Source organism: Mobula birostris, chromosome 4 (genome assembly GCF_030028105.1).
Source record: "Mobula birostris isolate sMobBir1 chromosome 4, sMobBir1.hap1, whole genome shotgun sequence".
In the NCBI taxonomy this organism is placed as follows: Eukaryota; Metazoa; Chordata; class Chondrichthyes; order Myliobatiformes; family Myliobatidae; genus Mobula; species Mobula birostris.
In genome coordinates, this window is record NC_092373.1 from 165,083,436 (window position 1) to 165,101,892 (window position 18,457).

General features: G+C 45.9%; 1 protein-coding gene across 4 annotated transcripts in view; it reads right to left on the bottom strand.

Annotated features, from left to right (window-relative positions):
* Positions 1 to 4,290: 4,290 nt before the first annotated feature.
* npnta (nephronectin a) overlaps positions 4,291 to 18,457 on the bottom strand; it is a 90,135-nt gene continuing 75,968 nt past the window's right edge. For 3 of the 4 annotated variants that reach the window (XM_072256397.1, XM_072256398.1, XM_072256399.1), the window contains 2 exons: positions 14,846 to 15,105; positions 4,291 to 6,843 (listed from right to left, as the gene is read on the bottom strand). In XM_072256397.1, coding sequence (XP_072112498.1) covers positions 6,742 to 6,843; positions 14,846 to 15,105 — 362 coding nt within the window. In that variant the 3' untranslated portion in view covers positions 4,291 to 6,741. Of the gene's footprint in view, positions 6,844 to 14,845; positions 15,106 to 18,457 lie in introns of those variants that run through there. The other variant, XR_011885793.1, reaches the window with a different exon arrangement.

Below are 18,457 nucleotides of genomic sequence, written 5' to 3' on the forward strand. Positions count from 1 at the left end.
CCTGGTGCCATTTTGTAAAGAGTCTCTGTACGTCCTCCCTATGGAGTGCATGGGTTGTCTCTGGCTCTCCAGTTTCCTTCCACAGTCATAAACAGGTAGGTTATTAGGTCATCGTAAATAGTCCCATGATTAGACTAGGTTTAAGGAGATCCCCTTCATTCTTCTAAACTCTAGTGAGCACAGACCCAGAGTCATCAAACCCTCCTCATACATTAACCCTTTCTTTCCTGGAATAAGCACGTGAACCTCCTATAGACCCTCTCCAATGCCAGTATATCGTTTCTTAGATAAGGGGCCCAAAATTGCTCACAATACTCCAAGTGCACTCTGACTAAATGCCTTGTAAAGCCTCAGCATCACATCCTTGCTCTTATATTCTAGTCCTCTCGAAATGAATGCTAAGATTGCAATTGCCTTCCTTGTCCCCAACTCAACCTGCAAGTTAACTTCTAGGGAATCCTGCATAAGGGCTCCCAAGTCCATTTGTACATCAGATTTTTGAATTTTTTCCCCATTTAGAAAATACATTACTGCCTCATTCCTTCTACGAAAGTGCATAACAATACATTTCCCTACACTATATTCCATCTGCCAGTTCTTTGCCCATTTTCCCACCCATCAAAGTCCTTCTGCAGACTCCCTGCTTCCTCAACACTACCTGCCCCTCCACCTATCTTCATATCACCCATAAACCTGGCCACAAAGCCATCAATTCCATCATCAAAATCATTGACATTTAACATGAAAAGAAGCAATCCCAATACGACCCCTGCAGAACACCACTAGTCACCTACAGCCAACCAGGAAAGGCCCCCTTTATTTGCTTCCTGCTAGTCAGCTTCTCTTCTTTCCACGCCAGTATCTTTCCTCTAATACCATCAGCTTGTTAAGCATCCTCTTGTGCAGCACCTTGTCAAAGGCTTTCTGAAATTCCAAGTAAACAATGTACAATGACTCTCCTTTGATCTATCCTGGCTGTTACTTCCTCAAAGAACTCCATCAAACTTATCAGGCATGATTTCCCCTGATGGAAACCATGCTGGCTTTGGCTTTTTTTTTAAATCATATGCCTCTAAGTACCCCTCAACCTCATGCTCAATAATGGGCTCCAACGTCTTCCCAACCTGTGAAATGCTGAAGAGATTGTGAGGCATTAGTAATGATCTTTCAAAAATCATTAGATTCTGGAATGGTTCCTGAGGACTGGAAAATTGCAAATGTCACTCCACTCTTTAAGAAGGGAGGGAGGAAGAAGGAAAATTATAGGCCAGTTAGCTAGACTTTAGTGGTTGGGAAGATTTCAACCAACAAAAATCCTGTATCTCATTACATTCCAAGATAATCCAATATTAAGTCATAAAATTAAGTTGGATGCCATTAAGAGTTTTAAATTATAGAGAAATGGAACTTTTACTTAAATAAAATAAAGTCCACCATAATGAATACTCATTGCCAAGGGCTAACATAATCCAAACAAAAAATAATTGGCATATGATGATCCAATTGCAACATTTTTAGAGCTATTTCACTTAATCATTGTGCAAGCAGACAACAGTCATTCCACAAATGGTCACAAAGGTACACAGAAATTTTCCCAGTATCTTTTGTGTTACAAAATCTTTCCTCTATCTACTAGTTTTGTCTTCTCCAAGATTTTTGGTTCTCCACATGTTCATCTCCCAGACTGTTCTAGCTCTCCACTGAGTGCTCCTATACAATTCCACTATTTCATACAATTCTTACTGCACCACTGAATTCATGTATTTCACCCTAGTTTCAGAACCCTCTTTCCCATCTGCTTCATGCTACCTTGACTTTTAACGGGCCCTGTCCATTGCCTTTCACTTTACAGCAGTTCCTCCCTCAACATCAGTGAAAGCAGTCACCTCCCTCCCTTGGCATCCGGTTGCAGTGCTAATATAACTCTGTAAAAACTGAGCTAAAGAATGGGGATCTGGTGTGCAATGAGTGGAAAGGCAGCTACTGATAGTAGAAATTCAGCACAAAAGAAGAGGCAGGCAAGAATGGAATAAGCCCATCATTTGCCAACTATGTAAGTTCACCAACAAAGTAGTTGCTACTTAGGATGTGAATGCAAAATATTCCTCTCCTTCAAATATAGATCTGATGTTGCAGTTTCCTTAGCTTCCAATTACTTTTATCAGTCACTAAAATCCATGGATTAATAGGTTGGTTTGCAAGTAATGAGAGATTTTGAGCTAAAGTTCTGAAACTTTTGTGAAACCTATAAATGGAAGAAGGAGAACATAGAGGGGAAAGAATAAATTATAATGAAAAAAAACAAGTGGAAGTGCAGATGCCAGAAATCTTACATAAAAATGGAAAATGTTAGAAATAGTCAGCAGGTTGGGCAGCATTTATAGAAGCAGAAACTTTTAACATTTCATGTCTATGACTTTTTATCACGTGAAGTTAATGCTCTACAGCTAACTTTCTCCTTCTTAAGTTCTTTAGAAATTCTCTTTTATGTTCACTATTAATGCAAAAATTGTTGAGGTAAAGAATCATTCAGCACATCGATTCTTGTATCTCTCAAGCTACAATTTTTGGTTAGCTTAACTGAATGTTGGATTTATTTCTAATTTTGCTTAATTTGTTAAATGTGTTCCCAAGACTAGTTGTTCCCAAGGAATCAGTCCAAAAAGTTCTGATTTTCTGAGTGTGGGTCTTGAGTTTAATGGAATCATTTGATAGCATTGTTGACCACATAATTATCAAACAAAGCTAACTGAATAACTGTTTTAAACTTGTACTGTTGTGTATTCGCTTGCACTGCCTTTACTTCAAAACCACCCGGTTATTGGCAGCATGGCATGCTAGATTTTCCTCCAGGGGCCAATCCACTTTGCTCCTTTATGTCATCTTTAGAACCTTCTAATTTAAGCTTTTGAGCAGTTGTCCTAATACCTCCTAATTTGGCTTCTGATAAAATTTGGTTGCTACTCCCATGACGTGCTTTGGAATAGTTTACTATATTAACAAAATGTCCTAAACAAACATCGCTAATGGTATATACAAAATATTTTCGAATCTCACTTCATCTTTAGGAGGAGATGAGCTTTACATGCTGATGATTGCACAGTAGGTAACTTCTTTTTGATTAATATTCAGTTAATGTAATAGACTTTATATAGCTTGAGCAGAATATACATGTTCTTCAGCTCATTCAACCATTTAATTCCATACCAAAAAAATCATTCAGTCACACGTCCTGGCTTTTGGGGATCTGCTGTTGTTCGTAAATCTGTGCAGTACTTGGGTGGTTTGGGATTAATTGGTTGCTTTGTTCAAATGGGCGTGTCAGATCCATGGGATGCCATAGGGCCTCATCCTGCACTCTGAAATCCCATATAAAGGCAAACAAGAGAGCTGAAAATTTGGAGACTTGCAGTTAAAATGCAGCTTCTGGTATTCACAAGATTTATGATATCCAGTATAACATCACACTATAACAGCTTGAGTATTAAATTCATGTTGTTTTCAAAAACCATGTTAGAAGGCAAACTGGTCAACTAATGTCCATCAAAGAATGAAATCCATCATCATTTACCTCATCTTTCTCATACAAGCAGTCCCTAGGTTATTGAACGGTTCCATTCCTGAGAACTGTTCACAAAGAACAAGCAGGTCTCTGAAGGGCTGCCGCCAGCCACCCTCACTAACTCAATGAGCTTCCTCAGTTCTAACCCGTACGTCTTGGGATGTGGAAGGGAACCAAAGTACCTGCAGGGTCACAGGGAGAAGGTACAAACTCTTTACAGACAGCAGCGGGGTTGAACCCAGGTTGCTGCTGCTGCTGCAATACTGCTTCCTAACTGCAACCATCCTATACTCACCAAACCCTCCCCCCCCACCCATGTCCTTTTCCAAGCTTTCCTATCCACATCCCTAAATGCAGCTTAATAGTGTCAAAAACACCACCAGCTTCAGCTATTTAAAACAGTCTAACTCTTGGTAACTCCAGCTCAGGGTCACAGAGCAGACAGGCAGGAGAATTACTACCTTTTTGCAATGATTCCTCCTGTGGAGCACTATCAGGGGCATTATTATTCAAAGATCAGTGATGTCTAATACTATTAAGAGCAGGCACTTGTGTACAAGTTAATTATTTATTACAAAATCAGCACTTGAAATCCATTCCAATGAATGGGTGGCTTAAGTTGACTTACTGCCATGAACTTCATAAAGAAATGCCATTCCTGCCTGTGTTAAATGGTCACACCCCAAATGGATCTGAAGATGTCAAGTAATCAAAATGACAGCAAGATATGGGGTACAAAAAGTATATTCAGACTACAATGTTTACTATGTGAAATAATGAGTTAAAACTCTAGAAAATATAGCCACCATCGTAAACACAGTGTCACAGTGCCACCCAATGCTGCTCATGGGTGTTGTTTAACAAGGATTACAAAACAAGCCAATAAATGCCAACATGACGCAGGTATACAAGGACTGACCATACAGCTATGTCAAGAGGAGATTTACAAGGATGTTGCCTAGATTGGGGAGCGTGCCTTATAAGAATAGGTTGAGTGAACTTGGCCTTTTCTCCTTGGAACAACGGGGAATGAGAGGTGACCTGATAAAATTTCTATATACAATAAAATTTGCAGATACAATAGGGTCTTTGCAGATATGATAAGGTCTTTTAAGAGACTTTTGGATAGGTACATGGAGCTTAGAAAAATAGAGGGCTATGGGTAACCCTAGTAAATTCTAAGCTAGGGACATGTTCGGCACAACTTCGTGGGCCGAAGGGCTTGTATTGTGCTGTAGGTTTTCTGTGTTTTTCTATAAGATGATGAGAGGCATTGATCGTGTGGATAGCCAGAGGCTTTCCCCAGGGCTGAAATGGGTAACACAAGGGGATACCCCGTGTAGTTTTAAGGTGCTTGGAAGTAGGTACAAGGAGGATGTCAGATGTAAGTTCTTCACACAGAGAGTATGTGGAATGCACTGCCGGCGACGGTGGTAGAGGCCGATACAATAGGGTCTCTTAAGAAACTCTTAGACAGGTACATGGAGCTATGGTGCTTAGGAAAATAGAGGGCTGTGCGGTAGGAAAATTCTAGTCAGTTTCTAGAGTAGTTTAAATGGTCGGCACAACATTGTGGGCTGAAGTGCCTGTAATGGACTGTAGATTTCTATGTTCCACATTATCATAATTGGTGGCTATAGTAGAGGGAGGATAGTTGCATCCTTTACTGTAATACCCGTGTTGTGATGAAGACTACTTAACAGTAAGTATGAACAAAGCCCACTGGGGTAGGTTGCTGCACCCTGGCGACCAGACAAGGACCACTGTAGTCTGGACAGCTTGGTTTACTCCTGCTGAAAGAAAACTTTTATTTAAATACTACATTATAAAAATATAATGAGCATATTTACCATTTAAAAAAATGAGGAATTGAGCTGCACATTGTCACGTGTCCATTAGATTACACTGCAATCCTAGTCAGTGTTACAAAACTTCTCAATTGCTGCCTGAAAAGCTTGTCAAAGTACAACTGTTTCCCTGCAGTGTTTATACAGTACCATTGAGTGCCTTGACGTACAAACATTTTCAGTAAGTATATGCTCATGTAAATGTGAAACTCATTTTAAATAGAGTGAGACAATCATCTAAAACCATAATGAATTAATTTACAGTTAAGTACATTTTTGAATGGTTATAGTTGTTGTTCAATGTCAGTTACTAAACAAGTAAAAGCAAAAGCATATTGTAGGAACGTGTTCAAGGAAAGACCACAATGACATCCCAATTTGCAAGTTAAGTGACTAAAATGTGAGGGAGAAATGTGGATTATTAAGCCACAGTCCATGACAGTACAGCTGGATGAGACCATGCGCGGTGCAGGAAACCACCCACATGAAATAAGTGGTTTCCCATTGTTACAATATGCTTCATACCTGACTGTGCAAGGAGCCAACTATCAGCTTTAAGCTGAGATGGTAGTGATAGCAATTTAACAGGTCCTCCAATACAAACCTATAATGAGGTGGTGGGCACTACGATATAAGGTGACCACAGGAAAGACTTAGTCCTGCAAAGTGTAAGGGCAAGAGTGGCTGGAAAGAGTGAGAGAGGACCAGGGATCATTTGAGTTGAGTACTGACAGAAGTCTCTTAAAACATCTGACACATTACACTGCATTTATGTCAAGGATCTGGTTAACTTTAGAGGTGGAAGTTTCTAACATGGCAATGCTGGACTCAAGTTTCATGTTACATGAGAAATTTCTCATCTGAGGGACAAGACTCATCAGGATAATTCTCCAGGAAGCTTCCAGTAAGAAATACCAAGGCCAAAGTAACAATTATACAGAAATCATTCCATGGGATGTTGACAGAGTTGGCATTGAACTAAGTTTGTACTACAATGCTGCCTAATATGATAGCAAGTCAATTGATGAGTCATTTATTTAGAACTGCTATTCAAACAACACCCCTCTAGTTACAGACATTTCACAGACACATTCCTCAATATTACTGGATTGCAGACTAATTGTATAAGCACACAAGATAATGATTATTGGAAATGTGGAGTTTGTTTGAACTCCTGTGCCCTTGGAGGGCCGTGTCTAGCGTAGACTGTTTGCACAACTTGTACCCAGGAGTCAAATAGAATGCAGTCAGTTGCCTCTCCCCTTGCATTCAGTCCTCCTACAGACAGAGGAGATGAGGTGATGTCCTTTCAGATATGAAACCCACTCTTTTTTACTGCCCCCAAGGCTTTCCAGAGCAGTGCCCTTTTTGAAAACTGATATCATCCAGTCCGATGATTCCTCTTTTCTTCTCTTGCACTCCTTTGAAGATGACCTGTGGAGAGAGAGATAGAGACCAGGTGAAAAACCTCTCTGAAGAGATGATCCACCTCTTGCCTACTAAACCATGTGCCATGATCTGATTTTTTAATCCACTAGTTGCAGCTAATCTGAAGAAATAATGTATATTTGAAGTCTTTTTTTTAATAGCTTACGCTGGAGTAGATACTATTGATGTTTTGGCATCAAGTACATTTGGCAGATCAACCAAAACAATAGGAAAGGCAGTGTGAATTATGATGAATATTTCTAATGTGATGCAACCTCAATTGATTATAATAAATTTGCTTCTTGTTAGCACAGGAATGAGGGGGAAAAAAGAAGGCAAGAGAGATTAAGAAGAGATTGTATGAAAATTAAAGGGTTACTGGAAACACTGGTTATGCTTAAAGAATTATGTCATCTAGCACCCATATGGTATCTTGAAGGAAGTGGTAGATCTTGTAGAGGGTTTGGAATAATCTTCTGATAATTCCGAGATATTGGAGAGGTTCCAGAGAACTGGAAAATGGCATGTCTCATAATTTTCTTCAAAGAGGGTGCATGGACATGCTCCACAGTTACAGTTTGAATGGATAATTTTACAGATGGGAAACTCCTTAGAAGCAAAATTCTAGAGAAAATAATAATAGAAAAGATAGAGTTCATAAATGAGAACTATGGACGTCTCCAAGGCAAATCATGGTTGGTTAACTGGATTGATGGGATAATAGAGAAGATTAATGAAGGGAATACAGTAGATGTGGTCTATGTGGGTTTCCAGAAAATGTTTGATAAAGTCCCAATAAGTAGCTGGTTAACAAAATTAGAGTCAAACAATCAGAGGTAGAATGGATGGCAAAGCTGACAAAAACAGGTGAATCTATAGGAATGAAGGGTTATTTAGCAAGATGGCACATTAACAGCATTATCATTGAGAGCACATTGCCAGTAAAATCAGTTCAGAAGCCAAGTTTCAATATTTATCTGTTTGTTGTTAAAACATGCCACTGTGGTGGCCCGCACACGCGGGACTCGAACTGCCATCGGGAGCGCGTTTGGGACTACCTGCTCGGGGCGGACCTTCCGGGGACAGTCTGACGTCACGCCCGCCCCGTGGGTTGCAGGGGCCCATGGGAGGGGAGATTTAAGCGCGTGATTTTGAATCAGTAAAGGCATTCTGATTTCAGCTGTCTCTGTCTCCGTGTGTTTCTTTAGTAGTACGTTTGTGCGTGACTACATTGGTGACCCTGGCGTTCCAGACGGCATCTGGAGCCAGCGACTCAGCGACCAGCCATGAGTTCGAGCAACTCATACAGCGTGGTCTCTCTGAAGCTTCCGACTTTCTGGGCCACTCAGCCCCATGTTTGGTTCGAGCAGGCTGAGGTCCAGTTCAATATCAGAGACGTTACAGCTGACACCACGTGGTACTACTACATAGTCAGCACGCTCAACCAGGAGACGGTAGGCCAGATCATCGACTTCCTACGCCAGCCACCAACGGAGGACAGGTACACTAAGCTTAAGGTGCTTCTGATCCGTACCTTCGGACTCTCCCGCCGCGAACGAGACGCGCGGCTCCTACACATGGACGGCCTGGGCGACCGCACGCCATCTGAGCTCATGAATGATATGCTGGCACTCATGGACGGCCACAAGCCATGCCTTTTATTTGAACGCAAACAACAGGAATTCTGCAGACGCTGGAAATTCAAGCAACACACATCAAAGTTGCTGGTGAACGCAGCAGGCCAGGCAGCATCTCTAGGAAGAGGTGCAGTCGACGTTTCAGGCCGAGACCCTTCGTCAGGACTAACTGAAGGAAGAGTGAGTAAGGGATTTGAAAGTTGGAGGGGGAGGGGGAGATCCAAAATGATAGGAGAAGACAGGAGGGGGAGGGATGGAGCCAAGAGCTGGACAGGTGATTGGCAAAAGGGGATACGAGAGGATCATGGGACAGGAGGCCCGGGGAGAAAGACGGGGGGGGGGGGACCCAGAGGATGGGCAAGAGGTATATTCAGAGGGACAGGGGGAGAAAAAGGAGAGTGAGAGAAAGAATGTGTGCATAAAAATAAGTAACAGATGGGGTACGAGGGGGAGGTGGGGCCTAGCGGAAGTTAGAGAAGTCGATGTTCATGCCATCAGGTTGGAGGCTACCCAGACGGAATATAAGGTGTTGTTCCTCCAACCTGAGTGTGGCTTCATCTTTACAGTAGAGGAGGGCGTGGATATGTCAGAATGGGAATGGAATGTGGAATTAAAATATGTGGCCACTGGGAGATCCTGCTTTCTCTGACGGACAGAGCGTAGATGTTCAGCAAAGCGGTCTCCCAGTCTGCGTCGGGTCTCGCCAATATATAAAAGGCCACATCGGGAGCACCGGACGCAGTGTATCACCCCAGTTGACTCACAGGTGAAGTGTTGCGTCACCTGGAAGGACTGTTTGGGGTCCTGAATGGTGGTAAGGGAGGAAGTGTAAGGGCATGTGTAGCACTTGTTCCGCTTACACGGATAAGTGCCAAGAGGGAGATCAGTGGGGAGGGATGGGGGGGACGAATGGACAAGGGAGTTGTGTAGGGAGCGATCCCTGCGGAATGCGGGGGGGGGGGCGGAGGGAAAGATGTGCTTAGTGGTGGGATCCCGTTGAAGGTGGCGGAAGTTACGGAGAATAATCTGTTGGACCCGGAGGCTGGTGGGGTGGTAGGTGAGGACCAGGGGATCCCTATTCCTAGTGGGGTGGCGGGAGGATGGAGTGAGAGCAGATGTACGTGAAATGGGGGAGATGTGTTTAAGAGCAGAGTTGATAGTGGAGGAAGGGAAGCCCCTTTCTTTAAAAAATGAAGACATCTCCCTCGTCCTAGAAGCCACACTCAGGTTGGAGGAACAACACCTTATATTCTGTCTGGGTAGCCTCCAACCTGATGACATGAACGACTTCTCTAACTTCTGCTAGGCCCCACCTTCCCCTCGTACCCCATCTGTTACTTATTTTTAAGCACACATTCTTTCTCCCACTCTCCTTTTTCTCCCTCTGTCCCTCTGAATATACCTCTTGCCCATCCTCTGGGTCCCCCCCCCACCCCCGTCTTTCTTCCTGGACCTCCTGTCCCATGATCCTCTCGTATCCCCTTTTGCCAATCACCTGTCCAGCTCTTGGCTCTATCCCTCCCCCTCCTGTCTTCTCCTATCATTTTGGATCTCCCCCTCCCCTTCCAACTTTCAAATCCCTTACTCACTCTTCCTTCAGTTAGTCCTGACGAAGGGTCTCGGTCTGAAACGTCGACTGCACCTCTTCCTACAGATGCTGCCTGGCCTGCTGCGTTCACCAGCAACTTTGATGTGTGTTGCTTTTATTTGAACAGTTGTTTCTAGAGCAAATGCCAGAGGACATTCGCCTCCTCCTCGTGAGTGAGGATTTCAGCGACCCACGCAGGGTCGCAGCTAAAGCAGAGCAAGCAACGTGGAGCAGCCTCTATTGGCCTAGCCACAATCACGCGCCCCAAAGCCCAGGCCCCGCAACCGAAACCGTCGAGGATCACGGGGGGAAAAAGATGAAAGTTCGGAACAATGGTATTTCTATCACCAAAGATGGGGCTCAGGCACGCGCCACTGCCATCCACCATGTGCTTTTTGGGAAACGCCAGGGCCAGCTGTCACTAATGGTTATGATGGCTGGCCACCAAGACAGCCTCCTGTACCTCTGGAACCGACACTCCAGGCAGTGCTTCCTGGTAGACACCGGGGCCGAAGTCAGCGTAATCCCCCCCTCGAATATAGACACTTGTAACACGGTCCCAGGCCCTGAACTCATCGCTGCAAATGGCACCAGTATTCGGACGTACGGCCCGCGAACTATCTCACTGCATTTCAGGTCCAGCCGTTTCACTTGGACTCTCACATTGGCAGCAGTGTCACAGTCACTACTAGGGGCAGATTTCCTACGAGCCAACTGCCTCCTGGTTGACCTAAAAGGCCGGCGTTTGGTCCACGCCGATCCGTTCCAGACTTTCCAGCTCGGAGAAACCAAGCTACCGGCCCTCCACCTGGATTCTGTGACCCTCTCGGGTAATGAATTCACCAGGGTGTTGGCGGAATTCCCCTCCATAATCACCCCACAGTTCTCCACAGCTGACCCCAAGCACGGCGTGCAGCACCACATCCCCACGCAAAGACCGCCGCTGCACGCCCGAGCTCGCAGGCTCCCACCCAACAAGCTCCACCTCGCCAAGGAGGAGTTCCGTAAGATGGAAGAGATGGGAATTGTACGCCGCTCAGACAGCCCGTGGGCATCCCCGCTGCACATGGTGCCCAAGTCCGCAGGAGGATGGAGGCCCTGGAGAGACTACAGAAAGCTCAACGACGCCACAACCGCCGACAGATTCCCGGTACCCCACATCCAGGACTTCACAGCAAACCTGCACGGTGCGACCATCTTCTCGAAAATCGACCTTGTCAGGAGATACCATCAGATCCCAGTGCACCCCGATGACGTGCCCAAGACGGCCCTCATCACCCCGTTCGGCTTGCTCGAATTCCTGAGGATGCCTTTCTGTCTCAAGAATGCAGCCCAAACTTTCCAAAGGCTCATGGACTCGGTGGAACATGGCCTGGATTTCATTTTCATTTACTTGGACAATATCCTGGTGGCCAGCAGTTCGCACCAACAGCACGTGGCACATTTGCGCCAGCTCTGCCAATGCCTGAGCGACCACAGACTGGCAATCAATCTGGCGAAATGTCAGTTCGGGCTGACAGAGATCGACTTCTTGGGCCACAGAGTCAACCGACATGGCGCAGTTCCCCTACCGGACAAGGTCCAGGCCATCCGCCAGTTCCCCAAGCCCAGCACGGTCAAGGGCCTGCAGGAGTTCCTAGGGATGGTCAACTTTTATCATCGGTTCGTGCCGGTGGCGCACGCATCATGAGACCCTTGTTCAGCCTGATGGCCGGCAAGGCCAAAGAGGTGGCATGGGACGCGGAGTCCATGGAGGCGTTCGAGCAGGCCAAGGAGGCGCTGGCAAAGGCGGCCCTCCTAGTGCACCCGAGAGTCGATGTACCCGTGGCACTCACAGTCGACACTTCCGACACGGCAGTCAGCGCAGTCCTGGAGCAGCTCGTTGGCCACCGGAGGTGAAGTACAGTGCTTCTGACAGAGAGTTGCTAGCGCTCTACCTGGCTGTCCGGCATTTCCGGTACTTCCTCGAGGGAAGGGAGTTCACCGTGTATATGGACCACAAGCCCCTCACCTTCGCACTGGCCAAGGTATCGGACCCATGGTCGGCTCGGCATCAGGGGCACCTGTCCTTTATTTCAGAATTCACCACGGACGTCCGCCACATCGCAGGGAAGAACAACGTCGTCGTCGACACACTGTCTCGCCCCTGCCTCCACTCAGTAGGCGTATCGTGCTCAGGAATAGACTACGCAGCACTGGCGGAAGCACAACGGTCGGACACTGAGATCCCGGCTTACCGCACCGCCGTTTCAGGGCTCCAGTTGGAGATGTCTCCATCGGCCCGGCAGTGGATCGACTCCTGTGCGACGTGTCTACCGGCAAACCCCAACCCGTGGTACCAGCAGCACGGAGGCGCCAGGTGTTCGACACACTGCACGACCTGGCCCACCCGTCCATCCGAGCGACAATCAAGCTGGTAGTGGACAGATTCATCTCGTACGGTTTGCGCCAATAGGTCGGACACTGGGCCAGGACCTGCGTACACTGCCAGACCGCCAAAGTCAGCGGCACGGTGATGGCTCCCCTCCAGCAGTTCCAGCCGACGCACAGGAGGTTCCAACACATCCACATGGACATCATCAGCCCCTTGCCAGTCTCCTGGGGTGCCAGGTATACCTTTACCATGGTAGACAGGTTCACCAGATGGCCGGAAGCCGTACCGCTCCCAGACACGTCCACCAAGTCCTGCGCCAGGACGCTCATTGCAAACTGAATCGCCAGGTTCAGCCTCCCAATGGACATCACCTCCGACAGAGGGGCGCAGTTCACGTCGGGTTTGTGGACAGCACTGGCGCATCTCCTGGGCACCCAGCTGCATCACACCACAGCGTACCATCCCCAGTCCAACGGTTTGGTAGAGCGATTCCACCGGCATCTCAAGTCGGCCCTGATGGCACGTCTCAGGGGCCCCAACTGGGCAGATGAGCTTCCCTGGGTCCTACTGGGCATCCACACAGCCCCCAAGGAGGACCTGGACACCTCAGCAGAATTGGTCTACGGTGCCCCCCTGACGGTCCCAGGCGAGTTCGTACCAGAGGCCCGAGGTTCGGAAGAAACTCCAGCAGTGGTGCTAACGAGGCTGCGGGACAAGGTAGGGACCCTGGCACCGGTCCTGACCTCCAGGCATGGTCCCACACCATCCTTCACCCCTAAAGACCTCCCAGACTGTGAGTATGTTTTCACTCGCAGGAGCATGCCCAGGTCACCTCTACAACGGCCGTACGAGGGACCCTTCGAGGTGATCCGGTGTTGTGGAGGTGGGTGGCTGGGAAGAGACCTTTACAGTGGACCGCCTCAAACTGGCGCACTGGGACACTGAGCAACCAGTGAGGGTACCCGCACCGCGCCGGCCAGGCCGGCCACCCAGGGAAGCCACACACTCCTCCGACAGACATTTCTGGGGGGAGGTGTTGTGGCGGCCCGCACACAAACCGCCATCGGGAGCCACGGGCAGACACGTGGTAGCGTGTTTGGAACTACCCACTCGAGGCGGACCTTCCGGGGACAGTCTGACGTCACGTCCGCACTGTGGGTCGCAGGGGCCCGTGGGAGGGGAGATTTAAGCGCGCGATTTTGAAAAGTAAAGGCATTCTGAGTTCAGCTCTGTCTCCGTGTGTTTCTTTAGTAACGTGTTTGCACGTGACTACACCACCTTGATATTTCACCGGACTGCAGTAAGTCAGGATCAAGAAAAGAGAACAAAAAAGCTTATCAAATTTGCACAAGATTGAATCCTCAACAGTATGCACATTAATAGTGTAAACATTCCTGTGCAATCTTTGATAAATAAGCAAAGCCCATCACCATACATCGCTTGGAGATCTGCCCTTCTACACAATCAGAGGCCTGTTTAATTTTGTCGCTCCATATCGCCCTATTTTCTTGAGAAGATAGACATCCTACAGCAATTCCCATACCCTTGGGCCATTTCAAAACCTTCATCCCACCAATAAAATAGTTCTGAAGATTGTCTTGGTGTTTTTGGAGGAATACATTCGAGCTAATATCTGCACATATAGATTACTGAAGCAAGAATTAGATTTTAGATAATGGATTGAAAGAGAAATGTTGGCTATAGAAGCCACTTCAATTTTCTTAAGTAGCACCATCAGATCATTGGAGGGCAGACCATCTTGTGCTAATCACCCATGATTTTCACCCCTTTGATTTCTCTTAGCAGTCTTGTGAGAAATCTGCGTTCCTCTAGTTCTTGCTCTAGGGCATCCCCAATTATCTATGTCCTTTCATGTGTCTTGGTTATAACATTTTGATTTTCCTATTTCCTTTTTCTCCTGTAATACAACCCTCAGAACTCTTCTATCATCAAACATCTGGTCACCTGTCCTTATGCATTTTCTGTTCACATTATATATGGTCACTGATCATTTTGTACAAAACTAATTTTTAAGCATTTTTATATATAAAAGGTGAGATCTTCATTCAGTTCTAGGGAGAAGTGACCACTAGTTCTTGGAGAAGGGCTTGGGAAGCCCTCTGTTTGTCATTTTTTCCTAAAAATTCCCCTTGCTTTTCTGCGTTGTACATGGTTATTTCCAACTGCAATGCCTTTAGCAGATGCAGCCCATCTGTGCACAGTAAATAAGTTTTCCACAGTCATCAAAGGCGCATCTTGATATGAGTTGCTCAAGCTGAGTGTTGGCAGTGACACATGCAGACAGCTGTTTCTGAGCAGATTGCGCACGTGGCACTTGAGAATGATCACATGCAGTATGATTGAATGTTCCTCCACACACACAAAAAAACTTATCCTTGCAGTACTCACACTTTCAAGACCTGGTCCTCTTAGTGTGAACCGACTTGTCCTCCAGCCGTGCCCTCTGTTCCTTTCCCACATTGGATACCCGTAACTGCCATTCCTCCTCACAAACACCTGGATCTTTCCAGGAGAGTCTCCAGATAACTTGTGCCTGAAGGTCAGACAGAGGTTGCCTGTGTGTGCCTTTCGCCCCAGTGCAAGGAAAAGATGGGCAGCTTCCCTTCTTTTGTAGGTAGACACAGAAAGACTCAGATACCAACCATGACCTAAAAACACAAGCAGGAGAGAAATGGACTTGGTACATACAAGGGTTGCTATTAAAATGGAAGTAAAACGAACAGGCATCATCAGCCAAATTTCAGAAAGAAAGAACAAACTTGAATTGATAAAGTGCTTCTCATTCTCTTGATATTCCAAAGCAATTTTCTGCAAATGAAAGATAGTCACTTTGTACTATGAACAACATGTGTTGAACAAAATCCCACAAAAGCATTGTGATTAATAGCATGGCAGAGCTGAACTGGCAGAGGGTAGTGGTCAAATGGTCTGTAATTAGTGATGTTCTGCAGGGATCTGTACTGGGACTTCTGCTGTTTCTGTGATGTATATAAATGACCTGGATAAAAATGTAGATGGATGGATTAGTAAGTTTACAGATGCTGAAAATCCAAGCAACATACATAAAATGCCGGAGGAACTCCGCAGGCCAGGCAACATCTTTGGAAAAGAGTAAAGACTCAACGTTTCAGGCTGAGACCCTTCATCGGGACTGTAAAACAAGATGAGAAGTCAGGGTAAAGGGGGGAGGGGAGGAAGAAGTACAAGGTGGTAGGCGATGGAAGAAACCGGGAAAGGTGGAGGGTGGTAAAGAGCTGTGAAGTTGATTATTGGAAGAGATAAAGTGCCGGAGAGGGTTGAAGGCCATGTGAGAAAGGGAAAGGGAAGGAGCATCAGAAGAGGGTAATGGGCAAGTAGGGAGATAAGGTGACAGAAGGAATGGGAATGAGAAATGGTGAAGGAGAGGGGGGAAATTAAATGGAAGATCGAGAAGTCATGTTCATGCCATCAGGTTGGAGGCTACCCAAACGGAATATAAAGTGTTACTCTTCCAACCTAAGTGTGGCCTCATTGCAGCAGTAGAGCAGTCCATAGACTGGCATGTCAGAATGGGAGTGGAGAATCGAACTGAAATGGGTGGCCAATGGGAGATACTCGGGAGCCTTCTGGTAACTACTCGACAAAGCAATCTCCCAATCTACATTGGGTTTCACCAATATACAGGAGGCCACACTGGGAGCACTGTATACAGTTGATGACCCCATAGGACTTACAGGTGAAGTGTTACCTCATGTGGAAGGACTGCTTGGAGCCCTGAATGGTAGTGAGGGAGGACATGTAGGCAGGTGTGGCACTTGTTCCACTTGCAAAGGTAAGTGCCAGGAGGGAGATAAATGGGGAGAGATGAGTGGACAAGGGAGTCATTTGGAGAGCGATCCCTGTAGAAAGTGGAGCGTGTGAGGGAGGGAAAGATGCGATTAAGATGTTATGGATAGTGTAAATGAATGGCAAAGAATAGATCGGGATATAGATCAGTTGTAGATATGTGTGGAGAAATGGCAGATGGAGTTTTACCTGGCCAAACATGAAGTGTTGTACCTTGATAAGTCAAATGTAAAGAGACAGTACACTGTTTAAGGACAAGGCCATTGGCAATATTGATTGAGGAGCAGGGGGATCTTGGAGTCCAAGTTACAGGTCCCCAAAATTGGCTCCACAGATTGATAAGGTGATTAAAAAGGCATATGGCATGCTTCCCTTAAATATCATGTTATTGTCTTTATTAGTTAAGGCATTGAGTTCAATTGGTCCCCTAATCTGAGGAAAGACATTCTTGCCATAGAGGGAGTACAAAGAAGGTTCACCAGATTGATTCCTGAGATGGCAGGACTTTCATATGATGAAAGACTAGAACGACTAGGCTTATACTTGCTGGAATTTAGAAGATTGAGGGACGACCTTATTGAAACGTATAAAATCCTAAAGGGATTGGACAGGCTAGATGCAGGAAGATTGTTCCCGATGTTGGGGAAGTCCAGAACGAGCGGTCACAGTTTAAGGATAAAGGGGAAACCTTTTAGGACCAAGATGAGGAAAAACTTCTTCACACAGAGAGTGATGAATCTGTGGAATTCTCTGCCACAGGAAACAGTTGAGGCCAGTTCATTGGCTATATTTAAGAGGGAGTTAGATATGGCCCTTGTGGCTAAAGGGATCGGGGGTATGGAGAGAAGGCAGGTACAGGGTTCTGAGTTGGATGATCAGCCATGATCATACTGAATGGCAGTGCAGGCTCGAAGGGCCGAATGGCCTACTCTTGCACCTATTTTCTACGTTTCTAAAAGCCAGGAAGTTATAATGATAGAGTCATAGAAGTGAAGAATTGTAAATAAGAACCAGAGAATACTACAGCACAGAAACAGGCCTTTTGGCCTATCTAATCTATGCCAAACTATTTGCCTGGCTAGTCCCATCGACCTTGACCCTGACCAAAGCCCCCCAAACCCCTCCCATCCATGTGCTTATCCAAATTTTTCTTAAATATTGAAATCAGATCCACATCTCCACTTCTGCTGACAGCTCTTTCTACAATGTCACCACCATCTGAATGAAGAAATTCCCCCTCAAGTTTCCCTTAAACATTTCATCTTTCACCTTTAACCCATGACCTCTAGTTCTAGTGTTTTCCAAACTCAGTGGAAAAATCCTGCTTTCATTTGCCCTATTGATACCCCTCATAATTTTGTATAACTCCATCAATTTTCCCCTTAATCTTCTACACTCTAAAGCAGGGTTTCCTAACCCTTCTATGCCATGGACCAATACCATTAAGCAAGGGGTCCGTGGGCCTCAAGTTGGGAACTCCTACTCTACAGAATAAAGTCCTAACCTATTAAACCCTTCTTTTGCAACCCAATCCTCCAATGCTGGTAACTACTTGTTAATTTTCTCTGTACTCTTTCAACCTTATTTCCATTTTTCTTGTAGGTAGGTAACCAAAACTGCACACAATGCTCGAAATTAGGCCACACCAAAGTCTTGTACAACTTCAAGATAACATCCCATCTCTTGTTCTTGAGACTTTGATTTATGAAGGCCAATGTGGAACAAGCTTTCTTTGCAACCCTATCTACCTGTGACATCACGTTCAAGGAATTATGGAGCTGTATTTCCAGATCCCTCTTCTACTGCATACCTTAGAAGGAGGTAATCATGTAAATCCTACCCTGACTGGTCCCACCAAAGTGCAACACCTCACACTTATCCATATTAAATTCCACTTGATATTTTTCCAGCTGGTCCAGATCCTGTTGCATGAGTTAATAGTCTTACTCAATGTCCGCTACACTCCCAATCTTGGTGTCATCTGCAAAATTGCTAATCCATTTTACCACATTATCATCCAGATTGTTGATATGGATGACAAGCAACAAGAGACCTAACACTGATCCCTGCAGCACACCACCAGACCCAGGCTTCTAAGTCAGAAGGGCAACCATCTACTACCACTCTCTGGTTTCTCCCACAAAGCCAATGTCCACCCCAATTTACTACTCATCT